The sequence below is a fragment of the Coregonus lavaretus genome, assembly GCF_964263955.1.
Source record: "Coregonus lavaretus genome assembly, chromosome: 39".
Taxonomy (NCBI): Eukaryota; Metazoa; Chordata; class Actinopteri; order Salmoniformes; family Salmonidae; genus Coregonus; species Coregonus lavaretus.
The window spans coordinates 7344763-7372015 of NC_140026.1; the positions used below are offsets into that span (position 1 = coordinate 7344763).

Below are 27253 nucleotides of genomic sequence, written 5' to 3' on the forward strand. Positions count from 1 at the left end.
AGCAGTTGTGTCTTTGACGTTTATTTATTTTATAACAAAAAGAATTTATACTGTATATAAGACCCCAAAAACATGAACATGATAGGTGACCCAAAAAACACACTACTACTAATACTAGTACTACTACCACTACTACACTCACTAACCGTAGGATACCACACGCCAGTATTGAAGAGCTGCAATGTCTTGACTGCTATGTCTTTCAATCAATCGATGTCAAAGTCTAAGGTTGATGTAAACTAAACTGGTTTTTATAATATAGAGTCCAGAGAGTGTTTTACAAACGCTACCACTGTCGTGGAAGTGGAAACGTAATCTTTCTTTTAAGAACGCTCTATTTCCAACATCTAAAAGAGTGCGGAAGTCGATTGTATATTAAAATATACAACAAGTCATACAGAGACTATGGCAATTTTCAAGTTGGAAATGTTAATGTTTTGAACATTGTCTAAGCTGCATGTTGGTAATGAATGAATGTGTGAGACTAGGGATGCAAAATGCAGCGGAAACTTTCTCAAAATCCCCTGGTTTTTCCAGAAATCCTGGTTGGAGGATTTCCTGTTAATTCCCTCCCGATTCACTGAGTCTTCCAACCGAGATTCCAGGAAAACCTGAGAATTTTGCAACCTTATGTGAGACTAAGATAAGAGGGGGGTAGAAATCAAGTTGTTCTGATGGTTTTGTGTCTGGCCTTCTTTAGGAGGGGTTGGATACCGAGGGACCTTTTTCCTCATCGTCTGGAGGGCAGGCTACAAAATCAGCCAACATGGACGCCATCACTTCTTCATCCAACTGAGAGAAGAGAGAAAAAGAGAGAAAACAGAAACAGAAAGAGAAAGAGGGAGAGCGAGAGAGAGAGGGAGAGAGAGGGAGGGAGAGAAAGGAAGTGAGGGAGAGAAAGAGGGAAGTTAGATTTACATCATTCTGTGAAAGAGGAACTGCACAACAGCCATTAACTAACATTTTGTATCTAAAAACAGATGATTGGTATACAGTGAGCTCCAAAAGTATTGGGACAGTGACACATTTTTTGTTGTTTTGGCTCTGTACTTCAGCACTTTGGATTTGAAATGATACAATGACTGAGGTTAAAGTGCAGACTGGCAGCTTTTGGTCCCCCCCCCCCATTTTAGGGGACCAAAAGTATTTGGACAAATTCACTTCTGTTTATTAAAGTTGTCAAAAGTTTAGTATTTGGTCCCATATTCCTAGCACGCAACGATTACATCAAGCTTGTGACTCTACAAACTTGTTGGATGCATTTGCTGTCGGTTTTAGTTGTGTTTCAGATTATTTTGTGCTCAATAGAAATGAATGGTAAATAATGTATTGTGTCATTTTGGAGTCACTTTTATTGTAAATAAGAATATAATACATTTCTATAAACTTGTACATGAATGTGGATGCTACCATGATTACGGATAGTCCTGAATGAACCGTGAATAATAATGAGTGAGAAAGTTAGACGCACAAATATCATACCCCCAAGACATGCTAACCTCTCACCATTACAAGAACAGGGGAGGTTAGCATTTTTGGGGGGATATGATATTTGTGCGTCTAACTTTCTCACTCAACATTATTCACAATACATTCAGGATTATCCGTAATCATGGTAGCATCAAAATCAAAGTGCTGGAGTACAGAGACAAAAAAAGATATACAAAAAATTCACTGTCCCAACACTTTTGGAGCTCACTGTATCTACACACAAATCATGTCCAAGGAAGTCGCTCATGGGAAAAAAAGGAGCTAAAAGGCTTGGAATGTGAATGGTTTTAAGGATGGTCTGAGAAAGACCACTTACCTTTTTCTTCTCTGTACCCTGTCCTGTTCCTTCCTCCTCTCCCTCCCTCTTCCTCTTCATCCCTCGCCCATCCTCTTCTCCATCCTCCTCTCCTCCTTTCTCGCATTCAGGCTCCTCCCCCTCTGTCTCGCTCGGAGCTGCTGATGACTTAATATCCTCTTTAGCAGAGTCCCCGCCCTGTTTTGCTGGTTCTTCTCCCTGATTGGATGGCTGGTCGTTGCCGCCCACCCTCACTTCCTGTGCAGGCTCCGCTTCCTGTTCGTGTTGAGGGGCGGGGCCTTCAGAAGAGGACGTTGCCTCTGGACGATCGGCTCCCTGCTGCTCACAAGACTTAACTTCCTGCCCTTGCCCCTCCCCTAGCTCCTCCCTCTCTTCCAGAGCGCCGCCCGTCACACACAGAATCTGAGGCATTGTCGGGTCGTTCATCCCTTCAGTGTCATCCTCCTCTCCTCCTTCCCTCTCTTCCTCCAGCACGCCGATGCTCTCTACCTCCTGAGCCTTCACTCCTTCTTCCCCGTACACTCTTCTGTTGGTCTCCAGCTCCTCTATACCTCCTTCCATCTCTCTCTCCATGCAGAATCCCCCCATCCCTCCTTCCTCCGCCACTTCTCGGAGCACCTCTCCTTCCTCCCTCCCCATCCCTCCCCTCCTCCCTTCTCCGTCCAACAGCCTGATCTCTTCCTCCTCTTCTTCTTCTTCTTCTTCTTCTTCTTCTCCTTCATCTTCATCTTCCATCTCCTCCCCCTCTTCCTCCTCATAGTCATCAAACTCTTCTCCATCATAAAACTCTTCTTCTTCATCGGGGAAATCACTCCCTTCTTCCTCCTCCTCTTCCTCCTCCAACTCCTCCTCCTCCTCTCCCAGCTCGTCCTCATCCTCCATCTCTTCATCCTCCTCCTCTTCCTCATCAGAGCTGTTGATATTAATAACAGAATGATCTTCCTCACTGGCCTGTTGCTGCTGTAGGGCTCTGCTGGGCTGAGCTAGCTGGTTCTGGAGCTGGTGCATCTGTAGAGTCAAAGTCAGAACATTGTATTTAAAGGGTTCTGGAGCTGGTGCATTTCGGAAACGTCTGTCAGATCATGTGATGAAACAAGCAATGCATAGTGTAGAGAACCATTGTACTATCTACCTTTTAAATAACCCAAAATATAGTAGTATTTTCCGCTTTTTAAATCTGGTGTACAACACCGGACGTAAAAAGACGCAAAAACGAAACTTAAGGGGGGAAGCATAGAAATAGCGCACACAGAACGGATCTACGGCTTCACAGACTTGCTTTTAATGAGAATGAGAGATCTATAACTCACATTTCTTTGTGATTTTACCTGTATGGGGAGACCCAGTGGTGTGGGTTGACCTGGGGCTGGTGGCTGGCCCTGAAGCAACATCTGCTGTAGCTGGGCTCCAGGGAGGGAGTCAGCCCCAACTCCTAACCCCACAGAGGGAGCACCGAGCTGGGTCACGCCGGTGGAGTTGAGGGGGGGAACCAGAGAGGCTAGCGGAGCCGGAGGGAACGAGTTGATGGAGTTAGGAGCGGCGGAGGAGGGGAGGAGAGGGTGAGGGAGGGAAGTGGAGGGGAGGAGAGGGTGAGTGAGGGAGGTGGAGGGGAGGTCATTGGAGAGGGGGAGGGAGATGTCCCCGCCTGGGTCGTCCCCTGGACCGGGTACGGGGAGCGTGGCACCCCCTGGTACTAAGGAAGACACGGGGAGAGTGGCCCCGGTGCTGGCGCCATCTTGGTTCTGTAACATCAGCATCCCCCGTGGGAAGATGACAACGCTATCGTCCGAGTCGCTCTCTAGTGAAATCTCCACATCCTCTGCTTCCTCTTTGTCGTAACGGATGAAGACGGGTCTCTGGCCCTCTGAGAGCCCCAGCCCTGCCAGCTCGCCCTGATGGGGGGACAGGAGCAGGTCTCCTGGAGTAGAGCCCTGGCCAGAGAGCCCGGGAGGAACCAGAGATAGGTGGTTGTCCAGGGAACCTAGGAGGGTATGGCCCAGGCCGAGTGTGTGTCGGCCGGGGAAGGGACCTCCGAGGAGGGTGGGGAGGGTGAGGCTGGAGGCCTGGGAAGGGGTGAGGAGGGAGGCGGCAGGGCTGGGTTTGAGGGTGAGGGGGGGCAGGGGGAGGGAGAGGGATGGGGTGCGCGGGTGGAGAAGGGAGTTGCATATGGTCAGGGCCTCAGTGCAGAAGGAGGAGACCTGAAGAGAGACACGAGAGAGAGAGACACGAGAGAGAGAGAGAGAGAGAATGATCAGTAAACAAGTGCATTCTAAAAAGGTCACTAGTCCAGTACATTTCACTATGGACACAAATTTGCCTGAGCTAACCAAAAGGAGAAAATAACAGTACACATGGAAAATACTCCTACGCTATATACAAATCTACCCAGAGTATCTCTAAACAGCCTATGAGGGTAACATGACACCACTAAACTCAAGTTGAACTGTCTCTCAAAACATTCATTTTATTCACAGTTAAAGAAAAACTGTCAGCAATCAAGTTTCCAAGGTATACGACTTTCAAAATACAGAAATACAGTCGGTATGATGTATTTTGAACCATATGATGTTTTATATTTTTTAATTTTTATATTGCAAAATGGATCATACCGGCTGTATTTATGCATTTTGAATGTTATATACACCTTGGAAACTTGATTGCTGACCTGCAAAACATTTTGGGACTATATCAACAATGGACAAATTAAACAAATACTAAAAGATAGTTTTTGGGTGGCGTTTTCCTTTAAATACAGTGCATTCGGAAAGTATTCAGACCCCTTCCCTTTTTCCACATTTCGTTACGTTACAGCCTTATTCTAAAATTGATTAAAAAAAATAATGTTATCCCCTCACCAATCTACACACCAAACCCCATAATGACAAACCGAAAAGAGGTTTTTAGAAATGTTTGCAAATGTAAAAAAAAATAATATATAATAATAATAAAAAAAACGTATTTACATAAGTATTCAGACCCTTTGCTATGAGACTCAAAATTGAGCTCAGTTGCATCCTGTTTCCATTGATCATCCTTGAGATGTTTCTACAACTTGATTGGAGTCCACCTGTGGTAAATTCAATTGATTGGACATGAAAGGCCTCCTGTAGCTCAGTTGGTAGAGCATGGCGCTTGCAACGCCAGGGTTGTGGGTTCGATTCCCACGGGGGGCCAGTATGAAAAATGTATGCACTCACTAACTGTAAGTCCCTCTGGATAAGAGTGTCTGCTAAATGTCTAAAATGTAAATGTAAAATGTAGAAAAGGCACACACCTGTCTATATAAGGTCCTACAGTTGACAGTGCATGTCAAAGCAAAAACCAAGCCATGAGGTCAAAGGAATTGTCCATAGAGCGCCGAGACAGAATTGTGTCGAAGCACAGATCTGGGGAAGGGTACCAAAAAATGTCTGCAGTATTGAAGGTCCCCAAGAACACAGTGGCCTCCATCATTCTTAAATGGAAGAAGTTTGGAACCACCAAGACTCTTCCTAGAGCTGGCCACCAGGCCAAACTGAGCAATCGGGGGGAAAAGGGCCTTGGTCAGGGAGGTGACCAAGAAACCGATGGTCATGCTGACAGAGCTCTAGAGTTCCTCTGTGGAGATGGGAGAACCTTCCAGAAGGCCAACCATCTCCGCAGCACTCCACCAATCAGGCCTTTATGGTAGAGTGGCCAGACGGAAGCCACTCCTCAGTAAAAGGCACATGACAGCCCGCTTGGAGTTTGCCAAAAGGCACCTTAAGGACTCTCAGACCATGAGAAACAAGATTCTCTGGTCTGATGAAACCAAGATCGAACTCTTTGGCCTGAATGCCAAGCGTCACGTCTGGAGGAAACCTGGCACCATCCCTACGGTGAAGCATGGGTGGCAGCATCATGCTGTTGGGATGTTTTTCAGCGGCAGGGACTGGAAGACTAGTCAGGATCGAGGGAAAGATGAACGGAGCAAAGTACAGACAGATCCTTGATGAAAACCTGCTCCAGAGTGCTCAGGACCTCAAACTGGGGCGAAGGTTCACCTTCCAACAGGACAACGACCAAGAAGACGCAGACCCTGACTGAGTCTGTAATACCAACATGTTTAAAGCAGACCACCATAGTCCCTGTGCCCAAGGAAACTAAGATAACCTGCCTAAATGACAAATGAACCGTAGCACTCACGTCTGTAGCCATGAAGTGCTTTGAAAGGCTGGTCATGGGTCACATCAACACCATTATCCCAGAAACCCTAGACCCACTCCAATTTGCATACCGCCCCAACAGATCCACAGATGATGCAATCTCTATTGCACTCCACACTGCCCTTTCCCACCTGGACAAGAGGAACACCTATGTGAGAATGCTGTTCATTGACTACAGCTCAGCGTTCAACACCATAGTGCCCTCAAAGCTCATCACTAAGCTAAGGATCCTGGGACTAAACACCTCCCTCTGCAACTGGATCCTGGACTTCCTGACGGGCCGCCCCCAGGTGGTTAGGGTAGGTAACAACACATCCGCCACGCTGATCCTCAACACGGGGGCACCTCAGGGGTAGTCCCCTCCTGTACTCCCTGTTCACCCATGACTGCATGGCCAGGCACGACTTCAACACCATCATTAAGTTTGCTGACGACACAACAGTGGTAGGCCTGATCACCGACAACGATGAGACAGCCTATAGGGAGGAGGTCAGAGACCTGGCCGTGTGGTGCCAGGATAACAACCTCTCTCTCAACGTGATCAAGACAAAGGAGATGATTGTGGACTACAGGAAAAAAAAAAGAGGACTGAGCACGCCCCCCATTCTCATCGACGGGGCTGTAGTGGAACAGGTTGAGAGCTTCAAGTTCCTTGGTGTGCACATCACCAACAAACTATCATGGTCCAAACACACCAAGACAGTCGTGAAGAGGGCACGACAAAGCCTATTCCCCCTCAGGAGACTGAAAAGATTTGGCATGGGTCCTCAGATCCTCAAAAAGTTACACAGCTGCACCAGAGAGCATCCTGACTGGTTGCATCACCGCCTGGTATGGCAACTGCTCAGCCTCCGACCGCAAGGTACTACAGGGTAGTGCGTACGGCCCAGTACATCACTGGGGCCAAGCTTCCTGCCATCCAGGACCTCTATACCAGGCGGTGTCAGAGGAAGACCCTCAAAATTGTCAAAGACTCCAGCCACCCTAGTCATAGACTGTTCTCTCTGCTACTGCATGGCAAGCGGTCCAAAAGGCTTCTCAACAGCTTCTACCCCCAAGCCATAAGACTCCTGAACAGCTAATCATTGCTACCCGGACTATTTGCACTGCCCCCCCACCCCCACCCCCCTCTTTTACACTGCTGCTACTCTGTTTACTCTGTCACTTTAACTCTACCCACATGTACATATTACCTCAATTACCTCGACTAGCCGGTGCCCCCGCACATTGACTCTGCATCGGTACCCTCCTGTATATAGCCTCCCTACTGTTATTTTATTTTACTGCTGCTCTTTAGTTATTTTGCTTGTATTTCTTTTTACTTAACACTTACAAAAATAAAAAATCTTTAAAAAAATGAATTGTTGTTTAAGGGCATGTAAGTAAGCATTTCACTGTAATGTCTACACCTGTTCTATTAGGCGCATGTGGCAAATACAATTTGATTTGAAAAGTGGCTTCGGGATAAGTCTCTGAATGTCCTTGAGTGGCCCAGCCAGAGCCCAGACTTGAACCCGATCGAACATCTCTGGAGAGACCTGAAAATAGCTGTGCAGCGACGCTCCCTATCCAACCTGGAAAAGCTTGAGAGAATCTGCATAGAAGAATGGGAGAAACTCCCAAAATACAGGTGTGCCAAGCTTGTAGCGTCATACCCAAGAAGACTCAAGGCTGTAATCGCTGCCAAAGGTGCTTCAACAAAAGTACTGAGTAAAGGGTCTGAATACTTACGTAAATGTGAAAGTTTTTTATTTGTAATACATTTGCAAAAATTTCTAAAAACCTGTTTTTGCTTTGTCATTATGGGGAATTGTGTGTAGATTGAAGGAAAAAAATAATTTAATCAATTTTAGAATAAGGCTGCAATGTAACAAAATGTGGAAAAAGTCAAGGGGTCTGAATACTTTCCGAATGCACTGTATGTATGTATGTATGTATGTATGTATGTATGTATGTATGTATGTATGTATGTATGTATGTATGTATGTATGTATACATATACACACACACAAAGAAAAATCTTGGTTGACCGTGCGTTGTCTGTTCTTTCGACCAATCGCTTGGTTGACATGTTTAAACATGTATTTTTCCATATATAGACACACCATATGTTTGAATAAAATCAACTAAAATGAAAAGTCCTCTCACTGTCAACTGCGTTTATTTTCAGCTAAATTAACATGTGTAAATATTTGTATGAACATAACAAGATTCAACAACTGAGACAAACTGAACAAGTTCCACAGACATGTGACTAACAGAAATTGAATAATGTGTCCCTGATGCATTAAGTACTTCAGTGCATCTCCTCCTCATGGACTGCACCACATTTGCCAGTTCTTGCTGTGAGATGTTACCCCACTCTTCCACCAAGGCACCTGCAAGTTCCCTGACATTTCTGGGGGGAATGGCCCTAGTCCTCACCCTTCGATCCAACAGGTCCCAGACGTGCTCAATGGGATTGAGATCCGGGCTCTTCGCTGGCCATGGCAGAACACTGACTTTCCTGTCTTGCAGGAAATCACGCACAGAACGAGCAGTACGGCTGCTGGCATTGTCATGCTGGAGGGTCATGTCAGGATGAGCCTGCAGGAAGGGTACCACATGAGGGAGGAGGATGTCTTCCCTGTAACGCACAGCGTTGAGATTGCCTGCAATGAAAACAAGCTCAGTCCGATGATGCTGTGACACACCGCCCCAGACCATGACGGACCCTCCACCTCCAAATCGATCCCGCTCCAGAGTACAGGCCTCAGTGTAATGCTCATTCCTTTGACGATAAACGCGAATCCAACCATCACCCCTGGTGAGACAAAACCGCGACTCGTCAGTGAAGAGCACTTTTTGCCAGTCCTGTCTGGTCCAGCGACGGTGGGTTTGTGCCCATAGGCAACGTTGTTGCCGGTGATGTCTGGTGAGGACCTGCCTTACAACAGGCCTACAAGCCCTCAGAACAGCCTCTCTCAGCCTATTGCGGACAGTCTGAGCAGTGATGGAGGGATTGTGCGTTCCTGGTGTAACTCGGGCAGTTGTTGTTGCCATCCTGTACCTGTCCCGCAGGTGTGATGTTCAGATGTACTGATCCTGTGCAAGTGCTGTTACACATGGTCTGCCACTGCGAGGACAATCAGCCGTCCGCCCTGTCTTAGGCGTCTCACAGTACGGACATTGCAATTTATTGCCCTGGCCACATCTGCAGTCCTCATGCCTCCTTGCAGCATGCCTAAGGCTCGTTCACGCAGATGAGCAGGGACCCTGGGCATCTTTCTTTTAGTTTTCATTAAATTGTTTATGGTTCATTGAACAAGCATGGGAAACAGTGTTTAAACCCTTTACAATGAAGATCTGTGACGTGATTTGGAATTTTATGAATTATCTTTGAAAGACAGGGTCCTGAAAATGGGAGGTTTCTTTTTTTGCTGAGTTTATATGCAGGCTACTGAGCTTGTCTGATGCTTTAAGCACTGCGATTAAAAATTGAGACACACAAATTACAAAGAGGGAGCCAGAGATCAATATAGCCTAACCAGAAGAAGAAGAAAAACTGTTCCCGGCCCTCCTCCCGCTGCTGGCCTTCGCATTCTGCCGTTAAGCTCCTGAAGTTGCCGGTTATAGGCTACACCAGCTGTCGGCAACCTTTTCCATTTGGAGTGCCAAGTTATCATACCATTTCTACTGATCTGCGTGCCAGTTATGATTTTCATATGCACATTTTCGTGGAACAGTTTCATTTCATTTATAATAAAAAAAAGTATTCACATCTCCAAATCAATGTCATGTGGTTAATAAAAATTATATCAAAATGAAAATGACACAAATCTAAAAGTAACTTCGATTGCCATTGTCAATATGTAAAAATAGCCTACATAAAGCCAACAAAAAAATGTAACATTAAGCCTGCAGGTAGAACATTTCCAGATAAAAATGAATATCCTATAAATCACATTGGCTACAAATGGCCTGTTTGCAAGGAACTTGAAATGTTTTATCAACTATTAACTTAGTCCGGCCCGAAGCTCGTTCTAGCAAACTTGCAACATTGCATAAAATATTCTGGGCCCTCAGAGTTTCCCGGGCCAGTGCGCTCCGGACAGGCAGACACAGCTGTACACTATTTGCGCAAGGGATAAGAAGTGATCAGGTAGGCCTTTTTATGACGTTTCCACCGGACCAGAGCATTAAAAATGTTTTACCCTTTCATGCAGAGTGGTTATTAAAAAGAGAGAGCTAGAAAGATTTTTCAAATAGGCTACATTGAGGAACTATTGTCATTCTCAATGGATATAAAAACAGACTTTGTTTACTTGCTGTTTTGAGGCAAAGAAAACATTACTTTCAGAAGCTCCACAGTGATGGCGAGTTAAGACAATCAGAAATAGTTTCATACTTCTATACGCGTAATCAGGCGCGTGTCCTTGCTCAAGATTGACAGGAGTGCTCCAAACAAAAGACAATTACGGTAATACATTGACAACTTGTAAATTGAATGAAATAAACCAACACTTTTTTATCACAAGTGTAGCCTAGGTTGTGGGCTCCGCAAACAACATGTCCACTCCTACAATGACAACGGTAAGACTGTAATAATAATAATAATATATTGAACGCATTAACAGAAATTACCGTAACAAAACAAACATTGTAGATGATAAATGATGGTAATTAAGGTAATGTACTACTGGGGATACTGGTGTGCCTCCGCAATGGATTAGTCCACTGAGACAGGCGTGAGTCAGACAGGTGTCTCGTGTGCCATTAAAAATAAATCATATATTTGCCACTGCTCGACCCAAAGAAATATTGGTCGACCAACAGCCAATCGACCAGTCGACTAAATGGGGTCAGCCCTAATATTATATATTTAAGCAATAAGGGCTGAGGAGGTGTGGTATATGGCCAATATACCACGGCTAAGGGCTGTTCTTCAGCACGACGCAACATGGATACATCCCTTAGTCGCCTGTAGCTCAGTTGGTAGAGCATGGGGCTTGCAACGCCAGGGTTGTGGGTTCGTTTCCCACGGGGGGCAGTATGAAAATGTAAGTCGCTCTGGATAAGAGCATCTGCTAAATGACTAAAATGTATATTGGCCATATACCACAAACCCCCCCCCCCCCCCCCCCCCCCCCGAGGTGCCTTATTGCTATTATAAACTAGTTATCAATGTAAATAGAGCAGTAAAATAAATGTTTTGACATACCCATGGTATACGGTCTGACATACCACGGCTGTCAGCCAATCAGCATTCAGGGCTCCAACCACCCAGTATATAAATATGGGGCGTGTATGATAGGAAAACTGTGTGTGTGTGTGTGTGTGTGTGTGTGTGTGTATGTATACACACACTACCGGTCAAAAGTTTTAGAACACCTACTCATTCAAGGTTTTATCTTTATTTTTACTATTTTCTACATTGTAGAATAATAGTGAACACATCAAAACTATGAAATAACACATATGGAATCATGTAGTAACCAAAAAAAGTGTTAAACAAATAAAAATATATTATATATATTTGAGATTCTTCAAATAGCCACCCTTTGCCTTGATGACAGCTTTGCACACTCTTGGCATTCTGTCAACCAGCTTCATGAGGTAGTCACCTGGAATGCATTTCAATTAACAGGTGTGCCTTCTTAAAAGTTAATTTGTGGAATTTCTTTCCTTCTTAATGCACTTGAGCCAATCAGTTGTGTTGTGACAAGGTGGGAGGGGGGGGGTATACAGAAGATAGCCCTATTTAGTAAAAGACTACGTCCATATTATGGCAAGAACAGCTCAAATAAGCAAAGAGAAACGACAGCCCATCATTACTTTAAGACATGAAGGTCAGTCAATCCAGAAAATGTCAATAACTTTTAAAGTTTCTTCAAGTGCAGTCGCAAAAACCATCAAGTGCTATGATGAAACTGGCTCTCATGAGGACCACCACAGGAATGGAAGACCCAGAGTTACCTCTGCTGTAGAGGATAAGTTCATTAGAGAGTTACCAGCCTCAGAAATTGCAGCCCAAATAAATGCTTCACAGAGTTCAAGTAACAGACACATCTCAACATCAACTGTTCAGAGGAGACTGTGTGAATCAGGCCTTCATGGTAGAATTGCTGCAAAGAAACCACTACTAAAGGACACCAGTAAGAAGAAGAGACTTGCTTGGGCTAAGAAACACGAGCAATGGACATTAGACCCGTGGAAATATGTCCTTTGGTCTGGAGTCCAAATTTGAGATTTTTGGTTCCAACCGCTGTGTCTTTATAAGATGCGGTGTGGGTGAACATATGCATGTTCATTTTCCAAATTGAGATGGTTTGGGATGAGTCGGAACGCAAAGTGAAGGAACAGCAGCCAACAAGTGCTCAGCATATGTGGGAACTCCTTCAAGACTGTTGGAAAAGCATTCCAGGTGAAGCTGGTTGAGAGAAGGCCAAGAGTGTGGAAAGCTGTCATCAAGGCAAAGGGTGGCTATTTGAAGAATCTCAAAAATAAAATATATTTTGATTTATTAACACTTTTTGGGTTACTACATGAATCCATGTGTGTTATTTCATAGTTTTGATGTCTTCATTATTATTCTACAATGTAGAAAATAGTAGAAATAAAGAAAAACCCTTGAATGAGTAGGTGTTCTAAAACTTTGGACCGGTGGTGTAATAGATATACACAGCTCTGGAAGAAATTAAGCGACCACTGCAAATCTTTCTTAAATCAGCATCACTACATGTATGACAGCCATTCCATTCCAGTGTCTGTTGAATTCCAACACAGGCACAACTCATTCTACTGAATTAGGTACTGATTAGGTGATCACCTGAACCAAATCTTATTTAACGAGGAAAAATATAAAAACCACTGCTGTGGTCATCACTATCCTCTTGCAATAGCACAGCTGTATGGCAAAAACAGTGCTAATAGTACCTCAAAAGTAATATTAATCAAAAAATAACTATTGACCATGCCAAGAGTTGAAAAGGAAAGTTTTGAGTGAGGAAAAGAAGGGTTCAATTCTGGCTTTACTGGCAGAGGGATACAGTGAGCGTCATGTTGCTTCCATCCTTAAAATTTCAAAGACGGCGGTTCATAAGAACAAGGTCAAGCAGCAGACATTGGGGACAACAAAGCTACAGACCGGTAGAGGGCGAAAACAACTCTCTACTGACGGGATGACCGCCAACTCATTCGAATGTCACTCAACAACCGTAGGATGACATCAAGTGACCTACAAAAATAATGGCAAACGGCAGCTGGGGTGAAGTGCACGGCGAGAACAGTTCGAAACAGGCTCCTAGGGGCAGGGCTGAAGTCGTGCAAAACTAGAAAAAAGCCCTTCATCAATGATAAGCAAAGAAGAGCCAGGCTGAGGTTTGCAAAATACCATAAGGATTGGACCGTAGAGGACTGGAGTAAGGTCATCTTCTCTGATGAGTCCAATTTTCAGCTTTACCCAACACCTGGGTGTCTCGCACCCACAGTGTCTCGCACCCACTGTGAAATTTGGTGGAGGATCGGTGATGATCTGGGGGTGCTTCAGCAAGGCTGGAATCGGGCAGATTTGTCTTTGTGAAGGACGCATGAATCAAGCCACGTACAAGGTTGTCCTGGAAGAAAACTTGCTTCCTTTTGGTCTGACATTGTTCCCCAACTCTGTGGATTGGTTTTTCCAGCAGGACAATGCACCATGCCACACAGCCAGGTCAATCAAGGTGTGGATGGAGGACCACCAGATCAAGACCCTGTCATGGCCAGCCCAATCTCCAGATCTGAACCCCATTGAAAACATCTGGAATGTGATCAAGAGGAAGATGGATGGTCACAAGCCATCACACAAAGCCGAGCTGCTTGAATTTTTGCGCCAGGAGTGGCATAAAGTCACCCAACATCAAATGTGAAAGACTGGTGGAGAGCATGCCAAGACACATGAAAGCTGTGATTGAAAATCAGGGTTATCCACCAAATATTGATTTCTGAACTCTTCCTAAGTTAAAACATTAGTATTGTGTTGTTTAAAAATGAACATGATCTTATTTTCTTTGCATTATTCGAGGTCTGACAACACTGCATCTTTTTTGTTATTTTGACCAGTTGTCATTTTCTGCAAATAAATGCTCTAAATGACAATATTTTTATTTGGAATTTGGGAGAAATGTTGTCAGTAGTTTATAGAATAAAACAAAAATGTTAATTTTACCCAAACACATGCAGTGGGGAGAACAAGTATTTGATACACTGCCGATTTTGCAGGTTTTCCTACTTACAAAGCATGTAGAGGTCTGTAATTTTTATCATAGGTACACTTCAACTGTGAGAGACGGAATATAAAACAAAAATCCAGAAAATCACATTGTATGATTTCTAAGTAATTAATTTGCATTTTATTGCATGACATAAGTATTTGATCACCTACCAACCAGTAAGAATTCCGGCTCTCACAGACCTGTTAGTTTTTCTTTAAGAAGCCCTCCTGTTCTCCACTCATTACCTGTATTAACTGCACCTGTTTGAACTCATTACCTGTATAAAAGACACATGTCCACACACTCAATCAAACAGACTCCAACCTCTCCACAATGGCCAAGACCAGAGAGCTGTGTAAGGACATCAGGGATAAAATTGTAGACCTGCACAAGGCTCGGATGGGCTACAGGACAATAGGCAAGCAGCTTGGTGAGAAGGCAACAACTGTTGGCGCAATTATTAGAAAATCGAAGAAGTTCAAGATGACGGTCAATCACCCTCGGTCTGGGGCTCCATGCAAGATCTCACCTCGTGGGGCATCAATGATCATGAGGAAGGTGAGGGATCAGCCCAGAACTACACGGCAGGACCTGGTCAATGACCTGAAGAGAGCTGGGACCACAGTCTCAAAGAAAACCATTAGTAACACACTACGCCGTCATGGATTAAAATCCTGCAGCACACGCAAGGTCCCCCTACTCAAGCCAGCGCATGTCCAGGCCCGTCTGAAGTTTGCCAATGACCATCTGGATGATCCAGAGGAGGAATGGGAGAAGGTCATATGGTCTGATGAGACAAAAATATAGCTTTTTGGTCTAAACTCCACTTGCCGTGTTTGGAGGAAGAAGAAGGATGAGTACAACCCCAAGAACACCATCCCAACCGTGAAGCATGGAGGTGGAAACATCATTCTTTGGGGATGCTTTTCTGCAAAGGGGACAGGACGACTGCACCGTATTGAGGGGAGGATGGATGGGGCCATGTATCGCGAGAAGATGGGTCGTGGCTGGGTCTTCCAGCATGACAACGACCCGAAACACACAGCCAGGGCAACTAAGGAGTGGCTCCGTAAGAAGCATCTCAAGGTCCTGGAGTGGCCTAGCCATTCTCCAGACCTGAACCCAATAGAAAATCTTTGGAGGGAGCTGAAAGTCCGTATTGCCCAGCGACAGCCCCGAAACCTGAAGGATCTGGAGATGGTCTGTATGGAGGAGTGGGCCAAAATCCCTGCTGCAGTGTGTGCAAACCTGGTCAAGACCTACAGGAAACGTATGATCTCTGTAATTGCAAACAAAGGTTTCTGTACCAAATATTAAGTTCTGCTTTTCTGATGTATCAAATACTTATGTCATGCAATAAAATGCAAATTAATTACTTAAAAATCATACAATGTGATTTTCTGGATTTTTGAAATTACAGACCTCTACATGCTTTGTAAGTAGGAAAACCTGCAAAATTGGCAGTGTATCAAATACTTGTTCTCCCCACTGTACCTATAAATAGTAAAACCAGAGAAACTTATATTCTTGCAGTGGTCTCTTAATTTTTTCCAGAGCTGTATATATAATGCTACCTCTATCAGTTGATGTATGTGGTGTATATGTGTAGTTGTGTGTGTTTGCAGTGTAAGAGTTTGTGTGTGTGTGTGTATATACATACACACACACACACACACACACACACACACACACAAGTTGGTGTGTGTGGTGCAGTTGTGTAATTGTGTGTGTATATATCAGTATGTTCTTATTGAAAGTATAATTGATGAGGCAGGAGAATGTTTACTTGGTTGCTTAAACACAGACCACCAAAACAAAACACCAGGACATCAACAGAGCCTGTGTGAGAGAGAGTCATACATTTAGCCCACTCCATACCTTAAGGCTGCAGCCAGTGTGTGTGTGTGTGTGTGTGTGTGTGTGTGGGGGGGGGGGGGGGGGGTGCACTGTGCATTCGTGTCTATCAGTGTGTGTGCGTGTTCTATTTTATTTTATTATAAAAATGTGCGTGCATGCATGCCTGTGCGGTCCCTGCTTGCATAATTCCCCCTACCTTCAGACTCCTATCCCTACGTCCGTGGCTGAGTATGGACACCGTACAGGTGAGGGGCGGGGGCCATCGAGGTGGGGGCACTAGGACCAGGGCTAGGAGCAGGCGGTAAAGCTCCCTACGAGGGAGGGCACTACCGTATTGACCACTAACACCCCCAGCCCCCGCCCCCGCCCCGGTCCCACAGCCACCCCCATGCTGCTGCTGCAGGCGCACACACAACGGGAGGACGACATCGTGGAGACGCTGGGGGAAGAGAGTGAGAAAGAGAGAGCATCAACACACAAACAGTATCATAAACAAACGCTATGGGGAAGGTTTATATAAGAATCTCTCACACACACTGAACTGACCTTGTGTACATCTTCCTTCAGCAGAGTTCCACTGGTCAATATGATCTGTCTCAGTGCTGCAGAGAAAGAGAGAGTTGAATGTTTTACTCTCACCACAGCACAGCTAGTCAAGATATCATTCACCTGTGATTGTCTGTAATGCTAAAAATACACTATGAAAAGGAATGGTCATTCACTGGCAACATAACTCAGGAAAAAAAAAGACCATGAAAATAATTTATTTTGTTTAGTTTACACATTTGTCTCCAATGTAAACGCATGAGATAAACCCCGCCCCTCACCTCTGAGTGCAGACATGCATGTGTCCTGATTGGCCAGCGAGTCTCCTTTCCTCTGGAGAGAGGCTCCGCCCCCGTTGCCCATAGCCAATCCAGGCTTCCGGCTTTTAGGGCAGGGCTTGCTGGAAACCAGATCAGCCACTGTCGACTGGGCCGCACGGAGCTGAGGACAGAGGTGGAGAGGGAGAGAGGTTGAGACGGGAGGGAGAGGAGTTGGAGAAGGGAGAGAGGTTGAGAGGGGGAGAGAAAGGTTGAGAGGGGAGGGAGAGGGGTTGAGAAGGGAGAAAGGTTGAGAGCGGGAGAGAGAGGTTGAGAGGGGGAGAGAGAGGGGTGGAGAAGGGAGAGAGGTTGAGAGGGGGAGAGAGAGGGGTGGAGAAGGGAGAGAGGTTGAGAGGGGAGGGGTGGAGAAGGGAGAGAGGTTGAGAGGGGGGAGAGAGAGGTTGAGAGGGGAGGGAGAGGTGTGGAGAAGGGAGGGAGAGGTTGAGAGGGGGAGAGAAAGGTTGAGAGGGGAGGGAGAGGGGTGGAGAAGGGAGAGAGGTTGAGAGTGGTTGAGAGAGATTGAGAGGGGAAGAGAGGTTGAGGGGGGAGAGAGAGGTTGAGAGGGGGGAGAAGAGATGTTGAAAGGGGTGGAGAGAGAGAGGTTTAGAGGGGTGGAGAGGTTGAGAGGGGTGGAGAGAGAGGTTGAGAGGGGTGGAGAGAGAGGTTGAGAGGGATGGAGAGAGGTTGAGAGGGATGGAGAGAGAGGTTGAGAGGGGTGGAGAGAGGTTGAGAGGGATGGAGAGAGAGGTTGAGAGGGATGGAGAGAGAGGTTGAGAGGGGTGGGGAGAGAGAGGTTGAGAGGGGTGGGGAGAGAGAGGTTGAGAGGGGTGGGGAGAGAGAGGTTGAGAGGGGTGGGGAGAGAGAGGTTGAGAGGGGTGGGGAGAGAGAGGTTGAGAGGGGTGGGGAGAGAGAGTTTGAGAGGGGTGGGGAGAGAGAGGTTGAGAGGGGTGGGGAGAGAGAGGTTGAGAGGGGTGGGGAGAGAGAGGTTGAGAGGGGTGGGGAGAGAGAGGTTGAGAGGGGTGGGGAGAGAGAGGTTGAGAGGGGTGGGGAGAGAGAGGTTGAGAGGGGTGGGGAGAGAGAGGTTGAGAGGGGTGGGGAGAGAGAGGTTGAGAGGGGTGGGGAGAGAGAGGTTGAGAGGGGTGGGGAGAGAGGTTGAGAGGGGAGAGAGATAGGTTGAGATGGGAGAGAGAGAGGTTGAGAGGGGAGGGCGAGGGGTGGAGAAGGGAGAGAGGTTGAGAGGGGGAGAGAAAGGTTGAGAGGGGAGGGAGAGGGGTGGAGAAAGCAGAGATGTTGAGAGAGGAAGAGAGAGGTTGAGAGGGGGGAGAGAGGTTGAGAGGGGTGGAGAGAGAGGTTGAGGGGGGGAGAGAGAGGTTGAGAGGGGGGAGAGAGAGGTTGAGAGGGGGGAGAGAGAGGTTGAGAGGGGGGAGAGAGAGGGGAGGAGAAGGGAGAGAGGTTGAGAGAGGTTGAGAGGGGAAGAGAGAATTTGAGAGGGGGGAGAGAGGTTGAGAGGGGGGAGAGAGGTTGAGAGGGGTTGAGAGAAAGGTTGAGAGGGGGGAGAGAGATGTTAAGAGGGGTGGAGAGAGAGGTTGAGAGGGGTGGAGAGAGAGGTTGAGAGGGGTGGAGAGAGAGGTTGAGACAGAGGTTGAGATGGGGGAGAGAGAGGTTGAGAGGGGGGAGAGAGAGGTTGAGAGGGGTGGAGAGAGAGGTTGAGAGGGGTGGAGAGAGAGGTTGAGAGAGAGGTTGAGAGGGGGGAGAGAGAGGTTGAGAGGGGTGGAGAGAGAGGTTGAGAGGGGTGGAGAGAGAGGTTGAGAGAGAGGTTGAGAGAGAGGTTGAGAGGGGGGAGAGAGAGGTTGAGAGGGGTGGAGAAGGGAGAAGAAGAAAGGAGAGGGAAAAAAGGAGAGGTGGTTGGCGTTAGACATAAGTGGAGGGTGAGTGAAATGTTTTGACCAAAAGCAGTGCACTACATAGAGAACAGGTTCCGTTTCAGACAGAGCCATAGTAATGACAATCCTAAACTTTCGCCTTGCCAATAAACCAATCAGATCTCATCACCCTGACAGAGTCCGCCCCCGGCGTGATGTCACCCAGCAGGTGGGCCAGTAGGATCTCGGAGTGGGTGGGGCTTCCCTGCAGCACACCGGCTGAGGCTCCTCCCACCTTGACCCAGAGTTCTAAGGTTCGGTACAGGGACACACGCACTGCACTATGGGTCAAAGGAGAAACACATCGAAAACAAATGAAGAGATTTAAAGTGTGTGTGTGCGTGTCTGCATGCGTGTGTGTGTGTGTGTAAGTTACCTGAATGCTCTCTGTTGTCCCAGACTGGTTTCAGGTAGAGGGGTCCAGGCAGACAGAGTCTGAGAGAACAGTCTCTGTAACACACTGGAGTACTGCACCAACCCACTGCCTACACTGAGATACATACAGCAGGGAGCCAGAAGAAAATCCATCAGTCCACTAATGAATAAAACACACACAATAACCTCCGACACATTGGTGCGGCTCGGCCGGGTCGTGTTTTCGGATGACGCACGGCTCTCGACCTTCGCCTCTCCCGAGTCCATACGGGAGTTGCAGCGATGGGACAAGACTGTAAATACCAATTGGATATCACGAAATTGGGGAGAAAAAGGGGTACAAAAAAATAAAACATGTATTTTAAAAGCCAGCACTTGGGTAGCCTGAGTACCAGATCTGTTTGTGTTGTCATGCCAACTTAACTGTTTGACTATAAAATGACAGCAATAGAGTTGGCATGAGCACAAACAGATATGCATCCTGCTGCTACATTGTGGGGGCTGTTGCCTAGGCAACCGAAGACTCATTTGCTTGTTTCAGCCAGGTTTTGTCTAGATGGGATATAGCTTTCGTCAGATTTGACCCAGCTAGCACTCGGGTTGCCTTCAGTAGGGTACTTACGCTGTGATGAGAGCACGCAGAAGCTCTACAGTATGGTTGTGTATGGAAGGCAACACCAGTAGCCGCACACACCCATCACCTGTTACATTCTGGAAGGCAAACACACAGAGAAACACAAGATGCCATTAGCGGTCATACACCAACTAGACGGTCTTTCAGTTCTTGTAGATTCCGGAAGTTAACTCACTATGCTCTTGGAGCTGACAGCCAGGGCGCGACAGACCAGGTTAAGGACCTGCTGTATAGGCAAACGCACTGCAGAGACCGGATCCACACTGAGAGAAACAAATCACGGTCAAACACTCATCACTTACAAAAAATACATGTTTTGGGGGTTTTTAACTTGGGAAAATGACTTTTGGGTTCAAATAAAAGTTAGTGTGTTATATACATGAATGCTGAGTGTGTATGTTTGAGTGTGTTAAAAGAGTATGTACCGGAGGCACCTACCCGAGGGTGTGTTTGAGCGCCAGGCTGACAGCTCGGTATCTGTGTTGGAGCTGGAGGAGGAGGAGGGGGTCTGTGTCGTCCAGAGGAGGGTAGGGAAGCTCTATACCTGGCCCCTCATACGGCACCATCCCTTCTAGACCACAGGAGATAGAGAGACGAGAGAGAGAGAGGGAGAGAATCACATCAGTTACTTATAACATGGATGAGCAGCACACTGGTTGTACAACTAAGACCACCATGTTCTTCAAGATTTCAGTTCATAGAAGTGTTCTTTACCTGACTCTGTACCCTGGTAGAGCTGTGCCAGCATGCCATTGGCCGAGGCCAGCAGGCAGTGAAGCTGATTGGTCCATCCATCGGCTCTACGCCCGCCTCCCCCTCTCTCCAAGACTCCGCCCAGACAAGGCAGACGACCATAACATTCACACGCCACCTCTTGGACTTTAGGGCTGACACTGTCCATGTTGGATAAGAAACAGGCACCCAGTTTGTCCTGTTGAAGACAAATTGTCAGTGAAGAGGAAATTCCGCAACACCGGAAGGGCAGTGGAAATCTGTAGGGGGGATTACAGGTATATTAATCATTTCAAATTGTACGTTTATAAAACATGTACCTGTCATTCAAAATAAGAAAATAAAGGGGTAAGAACTAGTTGAATAATAAATTCAGTATAAACAGGAAAATAAAACAAGAAAGAAGTGTACCCTCACCCCCAACATGGTCCAAAGCATTACTGTCCATGATCTCTGTAAGGGTACGGATTCCACATTTGGACAATTGGGGGAATTCTCAGTTACATTGTTTTTCAATTTTGTGCCAAATAGAAATCGTGTGCGCAATAACATGACCAAAGTGAAGTTTACATTGTTTAAGGGATATATCAGTGGAGACCACCTCTTCCAGGACAATAGGAGATACCATATTACATTGTTTAAGGGATATATCAGTGGAGACCACCTCTTCCAGGACAATAGGAGACACCATATTACATTGTTTAAGGGATATATCAGTGGAGACCACCTCTTCCAGGACAATAGGAGACACCATATTACATTGTTTAAGGCATATATCAGTGGAGACCACCTCTTCCAGGGCAATAGGAGACACCATATTACATTGTTTAAGGGATATATCAGTGAAGACCACCTCTTCCAGGACAATAGGAGATACCATATTACATTGTTTAAGGGATATATCAGTGGAGACCACCTCTTCCAGGACAATAGGAGACACCATATTACATTGTTTAAGGGATATATCAGTGAAGACCACCTCTTCCAGGACAATAGGAGATACCATATTACATTGTTTAAGGCATATATCAGTGGAGACCACCTCTTCCAGGGCAATAGGAGACACCATATTACATTGTTTAAGGGATATATCAGTGAAGACCACCTCTTCCAGGACAATAGGAGATACCATATTACATTGTTTAAGGGATATATCAGTGGAGACCACCTCTTCCAGGACAATAGGAGACACCATATTACATTGTTTAAGGGATATATCAGTGAAGACCACCTCTTCCAGGACAATAGGAGATACCATATTACATTGTTTAAGGGATATATCAGTGAAGACCACCTCTTCCAGGACAATAGGAGATACCATATTACATCGTTTAAGGGATATATCAGTGGATACCACCTCTTCCAGGACAATAGGAGACAACTTATTTATCTTTATACTCAGCCAGGGTATAAACCAATTTAGGATGTTTTTTGTTTTGTTTTTCTACAACTGTACGGACTCGGGAGAGGCGAAGGTCGAGAGCCGTGCGTTCTCTGAAACACAACCCAGCCGAGCCGCACTGCTTCCGCTTAACCCGGAAGCCAGCCGCACCAATGTGTCGGAGGAAACACTGTACACCTGGCGACCGTGTCAGCGTGCACTGCACCCGGCCCGCCAGTGCGCGATGGGACAAGAACATCCCTTCCAGCCAAACCCTCTCCTAACCTGAACGACACTGGGCCAATTGTGCGCCGCCCCATGGGTTTCCCGGTCGCGACAGAGCCTGGACTCGAACCAGGATCTCTAGTGGCACAGCTAGCACTGCGATGCAGTGCCTTAGACCACAGCGCCACTCGAGAGGCCCAGGAAATACAATATAAAGTCTGGTACGGATAGTCCTCCAATGTCTTTCCCTCTTTGCAAGTTTGTTAATTTTATCCGGGCTTGCTTACCTTGCCATATACATTTTGAAACCACACTATGGATTTTATCCCAACAGCCAGAAGAGGGACTAGGGAAGCATTGAACTACAGAAATTCAGCCGTGGCAATATATTCATTTTAACAATCGATATTCGGCTGGTTAAAGCAACTGGGATATTAGTCCATCTACTGAGGTCGATTTTAATTGATTTTAGCATTCTAAGGTAGAAAATATACTACTCTCAAATATTTAAAATGGGAAACTATGGGGATTCCATAAGTAGAGATGGAGTCCTCCATCGGGTCTTGAGAGGCAGTAGGGCAGATGGTTAGATTTATTTTATAAAAAATTATTAAAACCAGCGCATTTCAGGCCTTAGCAGGATCAATGAGTTAGCTGATAACTTTGATAAACAACCTGAAATAACTACAGATTTTATGGTTCAGTAGAAAGCTAAACTTCCATACGTGTTTTTGGTTGTTGAGTCAATTAGACCATGCCAATGATAAGCTTATCTTTCAAAAAAGTTATTTCCTAATATTTAAGCAAGTTAGCTGGTTTGATCCTGCTTTTTAGCATACCCCTCAGAGTTTCTTCATAAGAACACAAATGGTCAGAGACAGAAATACAACACAGAGTCTCCCAAACAAACATAATATAAAAAAACAAGCATCTTATTTGTAAATGTAATGAATGGGTGACGTCTACTACTTACCCTCAGGGAGCCACAGGCTCTGGGGTAGAACGTCATACATGCGGTCATCCCCTCCATGGCAGCTAGGTGAAACTGTGAGAGACAAAAAACACATGTATTTTCCAACCTGTACCCACAATTAGGTGTGTGGCAGTTATAAATAAATTGGTCATTTAGCAGACGCTCTTATCCAGAGCGACTTACAGGAGCAATTAGGGTTAAGTGCCTTGCTCAAGGGCACATCGACAGATTTTTCACCTAGTCGGCTTGGGGATTAGAACCAGCGACCTTTCGGTTACTGGTACAACGCTCTTAACCACTAAGCTACCTGCCGCCCTGAATGTCAGCCGGTTATGGTCATGGAAATGACTGCCACTCACGGTAATTGACCGTTAACATAAACATGTATAGCATCTCCAGGCCACCACGCATAAAAGCCGCGCGTCCTTGGAACATTTACATTTTAAAAAGTCACCAAAATAAACTAGTAATATAAACCACCACAATATATTCATTATTTATTTTAGGCAGGTCTAAAAAAAAAAACATTATGATATGAAGAAAATGTATTTCAGAAGAACAGAATATGAGTTGGCCTACTTACTGTATGTTATCTGGCTATGCTCCATGCCATAGGCTGTAGGCTTGTTCATTTAGCTGACAAGATATGCTTATAAGTCCCGTGCCATTATTTTATAATAAGAAGAATATAATTGAACTTAGCTGAATAAAATAGAAAGGATATTTTTCCCATTCCGGAGCTAGTACGAATATGAAGTGGATATGTTGAGCGTAAAAGTGATCATTTGAAACAGCTCCTATATGCTAGATTTAGAGTTATTTGGCTAATTTAGTTGTGAATGATACAACCCTTAGAATGTCTTAGAAATCAAAACATATATGGGCTGCATGATGTGACTATAGGCTATTGATTAAATAAAGAGCGCAAAAAAAGCTTGTGCTCGGTTCCTTGCCTCAGTCTGCACACCCTGTTTTTGTCATCAAGTGATCATATTTTCACCCACCAGACTATTCTCAATTGAATTGCGTCTTTACTAATATGGAACAGGGCAGGAAAAAATAAATAAAATACATGTCAACCGTATGCATGTTAACTCTAATAGCAAATGGAGGCCGCTTTCCCGCAGTTTAATCATGCCGGGTTGGCTACTCTGGTTTGATAGCAAGCAGCTGAAAAATACGCCTAAATATAGTAGCAGCTGGGATCCTCCTCTTTTTAGTGGCAACCATCTAAACTCTGCTTTCACATGGGATTGCATATAGAAATGTCTGGGCTTATAAGAACACTTATTTCACGTCACACATCAGCCTCTCGCTGCACGACAGGTGATATTCCGCCCAAACTCTATATACCATGGCTCTCCAACCACGTTTCTGTGGCTACCCAGTGCTTCATTTGGTAAACCAAGTGAAATCTGTTCGGGAACATCGAAAGTAACATGTTTTCACAAGTAAACATATTTAATTAAACTGTTGACAGCCCCTCTCTCTGCATGCTTGAGAAAGGAATGAAGGAGAAAGAGGCGGAGATGGAAACGCACAGTGGTGAGATATTCTGTAGCTAAAAGGTAATGTGTCAGCCTATTAATTATGAAAATATAAAAAAAATGCCCTATTACTAGGCTATCAAAATAAAATAAAAAATTAACTATAATTCTCTGTAAGCTGCCCTGCACAATCAACCAACCAACAGCATCACCTATCCTATACGTTCTCTCCCAGACTCATGGATAGAACGTTTGGAGCGTAGCATAAGGTAACCAGTCCATCCAGTATTCATAATAATACAGTCCACACTCAAAGGCTATTACTAGAATTTGTTTAATTTTAGAGTATAGGCTAGACCAATTATGTACCAAAGATATCTTAAATCTGTGTGTGTAATATGCAGTAGGCTATTAAGCAATGTATTGTATATAACGGGGGCTATATAGGCGTAAGCGTAAGCTCTAATATGTGTATAAGTGTTCTACATGAATCATCACTTTAGAAAGCGCTGTCCATTTCGTTGTGTTTGGCTTTGAAACAACATCCAGAACGATCACGTGTTCCACTCAGTTTCAACCTGTTGTTGAACTTCTTTCTTCAAATTGATCAATCACAGCGGGGTGAGTTTTAAAAGCAGGATACTGTTTTGATGATAATTGTTTGATTTGATTTTCTATTGCATTTGCATTGATGTCAGAGTGGTTAGAGGGACAATAGAGCCCTGAGTACCAGGCCACTAACGACCTGATGATCGTTGGTTAGTTGGCTACTACCAAAACATGTCCAGAGTGAATAAGAGGAGATTACCGTGACCCAACGGTCACATGGAATTTGACTGCGGTCATGACTCATGACTGCCAGTGTGGCGGTAATACGATCACTGCAACAGCCCTACCTACAATCTGAAACATTCTTCTCTAACACAGAATAAATCTTGCAGATTTTGCCACCATCACAATTTACTTCAAATGGTATTCTCCAGCCTACGCAATTACAGTGCTTGAAGTGGAATTAAATAGGCGCAGGTACTCATTTTGGGTGATGGTACTCATCATATTTTACAGTCAATATTCCATAAGAACTCCTGGTACTGAAGCTGTGGAAAATGTGAGGTGCCACACAACTCAGTACCAGTGTGTACCGGCCCAATTTAAGCGTTAATCTTACCTCAGACTTGAGGCCTAGCAGGGAGGTGAGGATCCCCAAGATAGAGTTGAGGCCCACCTCCCTGGCCAGCTCAGGTAGCTGGGAGGAATACTGGAGCAGGTCCTGGAGAACACCCACCGCTAGCTGGATGGACGGGAGAGGGGCCTGGGACTGGGGGAGAGAGAAGAGAACGAAAATGGTGAAATGGAATACATTTAGCTCAGGGGTGTATTCATTAGTCAAAGACCATAGCAAAACATTTGGCTTGTTGCAAAACATTTTGCAACGGAAAACGTTTACTCTAGGAACCAAACAGAAGCAAACGAAACGAAACCTACCGGAATTTGTCCAATAGAAACTCTTGTTTTCATTGAAAAAAAAAGTGTTTTTACATTTGGAGTAAACAGTTTTCGTTGCAAAACGTTTTGATACGGTCTGCTACTAATCAATACCCCCGCACTTTCAGACGTCCCTATGATTTCAGATGAGAAAGAGCGGTTTTATTTCATTGTGATGTGCAGGTGTCGGTTTGATTTGTCTCATTGTTAATGTTTTGGACCGATGTAGTTACTAGCTACAGTACCTGCATATCTTAATCGAGGGGTGTACTCATTACGCCGATTATGTAGCAAAACATTTTGTCTGCTGCAAAACGTTTAGTTTTTAATTGGACATATTCAGGTAGGTCCTCGTTTCGTTCCGTTTGCATCCGTTTAGTTCTGAAACGGTAAACGATTACCTTTGCAAGACGTAATGAATACACCCGATGTTTGCCATAGGTGTGTTTATGGTAAAAGTCTACAGGTGTTTCCAGTCCATACGTGTGTCTTACCTGTATGACCTGCTGTAGGGACCTTAGCCAGGCCAGACAGTGTTGCTGGAACACATCACTAGAACTATCCTTGACCAACACTGACAGCAGACACAGGCCCTCAAACCTGGTTTTGCTGTTGCCGAGTTTGGCATTGCTGAGTCCCACGAGACAACCGACTGCTCCCGAACTCTGGGGGTTAGAAGCCAAGCGAGAAGTAAGTGACAGCAACCAGGCGATCAACCCTACTATACAAACTTTAGAAGCAAAACTTCATTAGAGTTAGCTATGTAGCAAGTTATATAGCTATGACACAACAGTAAACAGGAAAACAAAGACTAACACGAGTCCATTGCATCGAGACAGATGCTACGGACTGGAGCGCCAAGAATAGCTGACTAATTTTACCTGAGTCGAAACCACTCCATGCTCCCGGTAATTCGCTAAAAGTGCAGGTAAATATTCGGGCCGCTGCTCTTTCAGAACAGACACCAGACCCTCGGTTAACCGCATATTGGAGGGACCATGCATCCAAGCCGCTGCTGCAGCCATCTTGCCACTTCGCCACGCTACAACGTCATCATTGTACGACGGAAATATTTACGCTCCGAATATTTTTACGTC

The 27253-nt window shown here is 45.4% G+C and overlaps 1 protein-coding gene across 1 annotated transcript; it reads right to left on the bottom strand.

Moving 5' to 3' along the window:
• Nucleotides 1-27196, bottom strand: LOC311113202 (proline-, glutamic acid- and leucine-rich protein 1-like). Its single transcript, XM_084156401.1, has 16 exons — nucleotides 27038-27196; nucleotides 26651-26821; nucleotides 25840-25989; nucleotides 23185-23256; nucleotides 20588-20804; nucleotides 20312-20444; nucleotides 20049-20136; nucleotides 19862-19950; nucleotides 19241-19354; nucleotides 18995-19145; nucleotides 16907-17066; nucleotides 16626-16681; nucleotides 16276-16518; nucleotides 3136-4005; nucleotides 1808-2815; nucleotides 1-792 (listed from the first exon to the last, which is right to left on the bottom strand). The coding sequence occupies exons 1-16, from the start codon at nucleotides 27179-27181 to the stop codon at nucleotides 697-699; spliced, it is 3762 nt and encodes a 1253-aa protein (XP_084012527.1). The 5' UTR covers nucleotides 27182-27196; the 3' UTR covers nucleotides 1-696.
• Nucleotides 27197-27253: the final 57 nt, after the last annotated feature.

Bases quoted from the DNA above. Each gene is read 5' to 3' on its own strand.
- LOC311113202 (XM_084156401.1), bottom strand. From the start codon at position 27,181: ATGGCTGCAGCAGCGGCTTGGATGCATGGTCCCTCCAATATGCGGTTA. The intron at 19,146-19,240 runs GTAACTTACACA...TTTGACCCATAG, and splicing joins GGACAACAGAGAGCATTCAG to TGCAGTGCGTGTGTCCCTGT. The intron at 2,816-3,135 runs GTAAAATCACAA...TTGACTCTACAG, and splicing joins CACTGGGTCTCCCCATACAG to ATGCACCAGCTCCAGAACCA.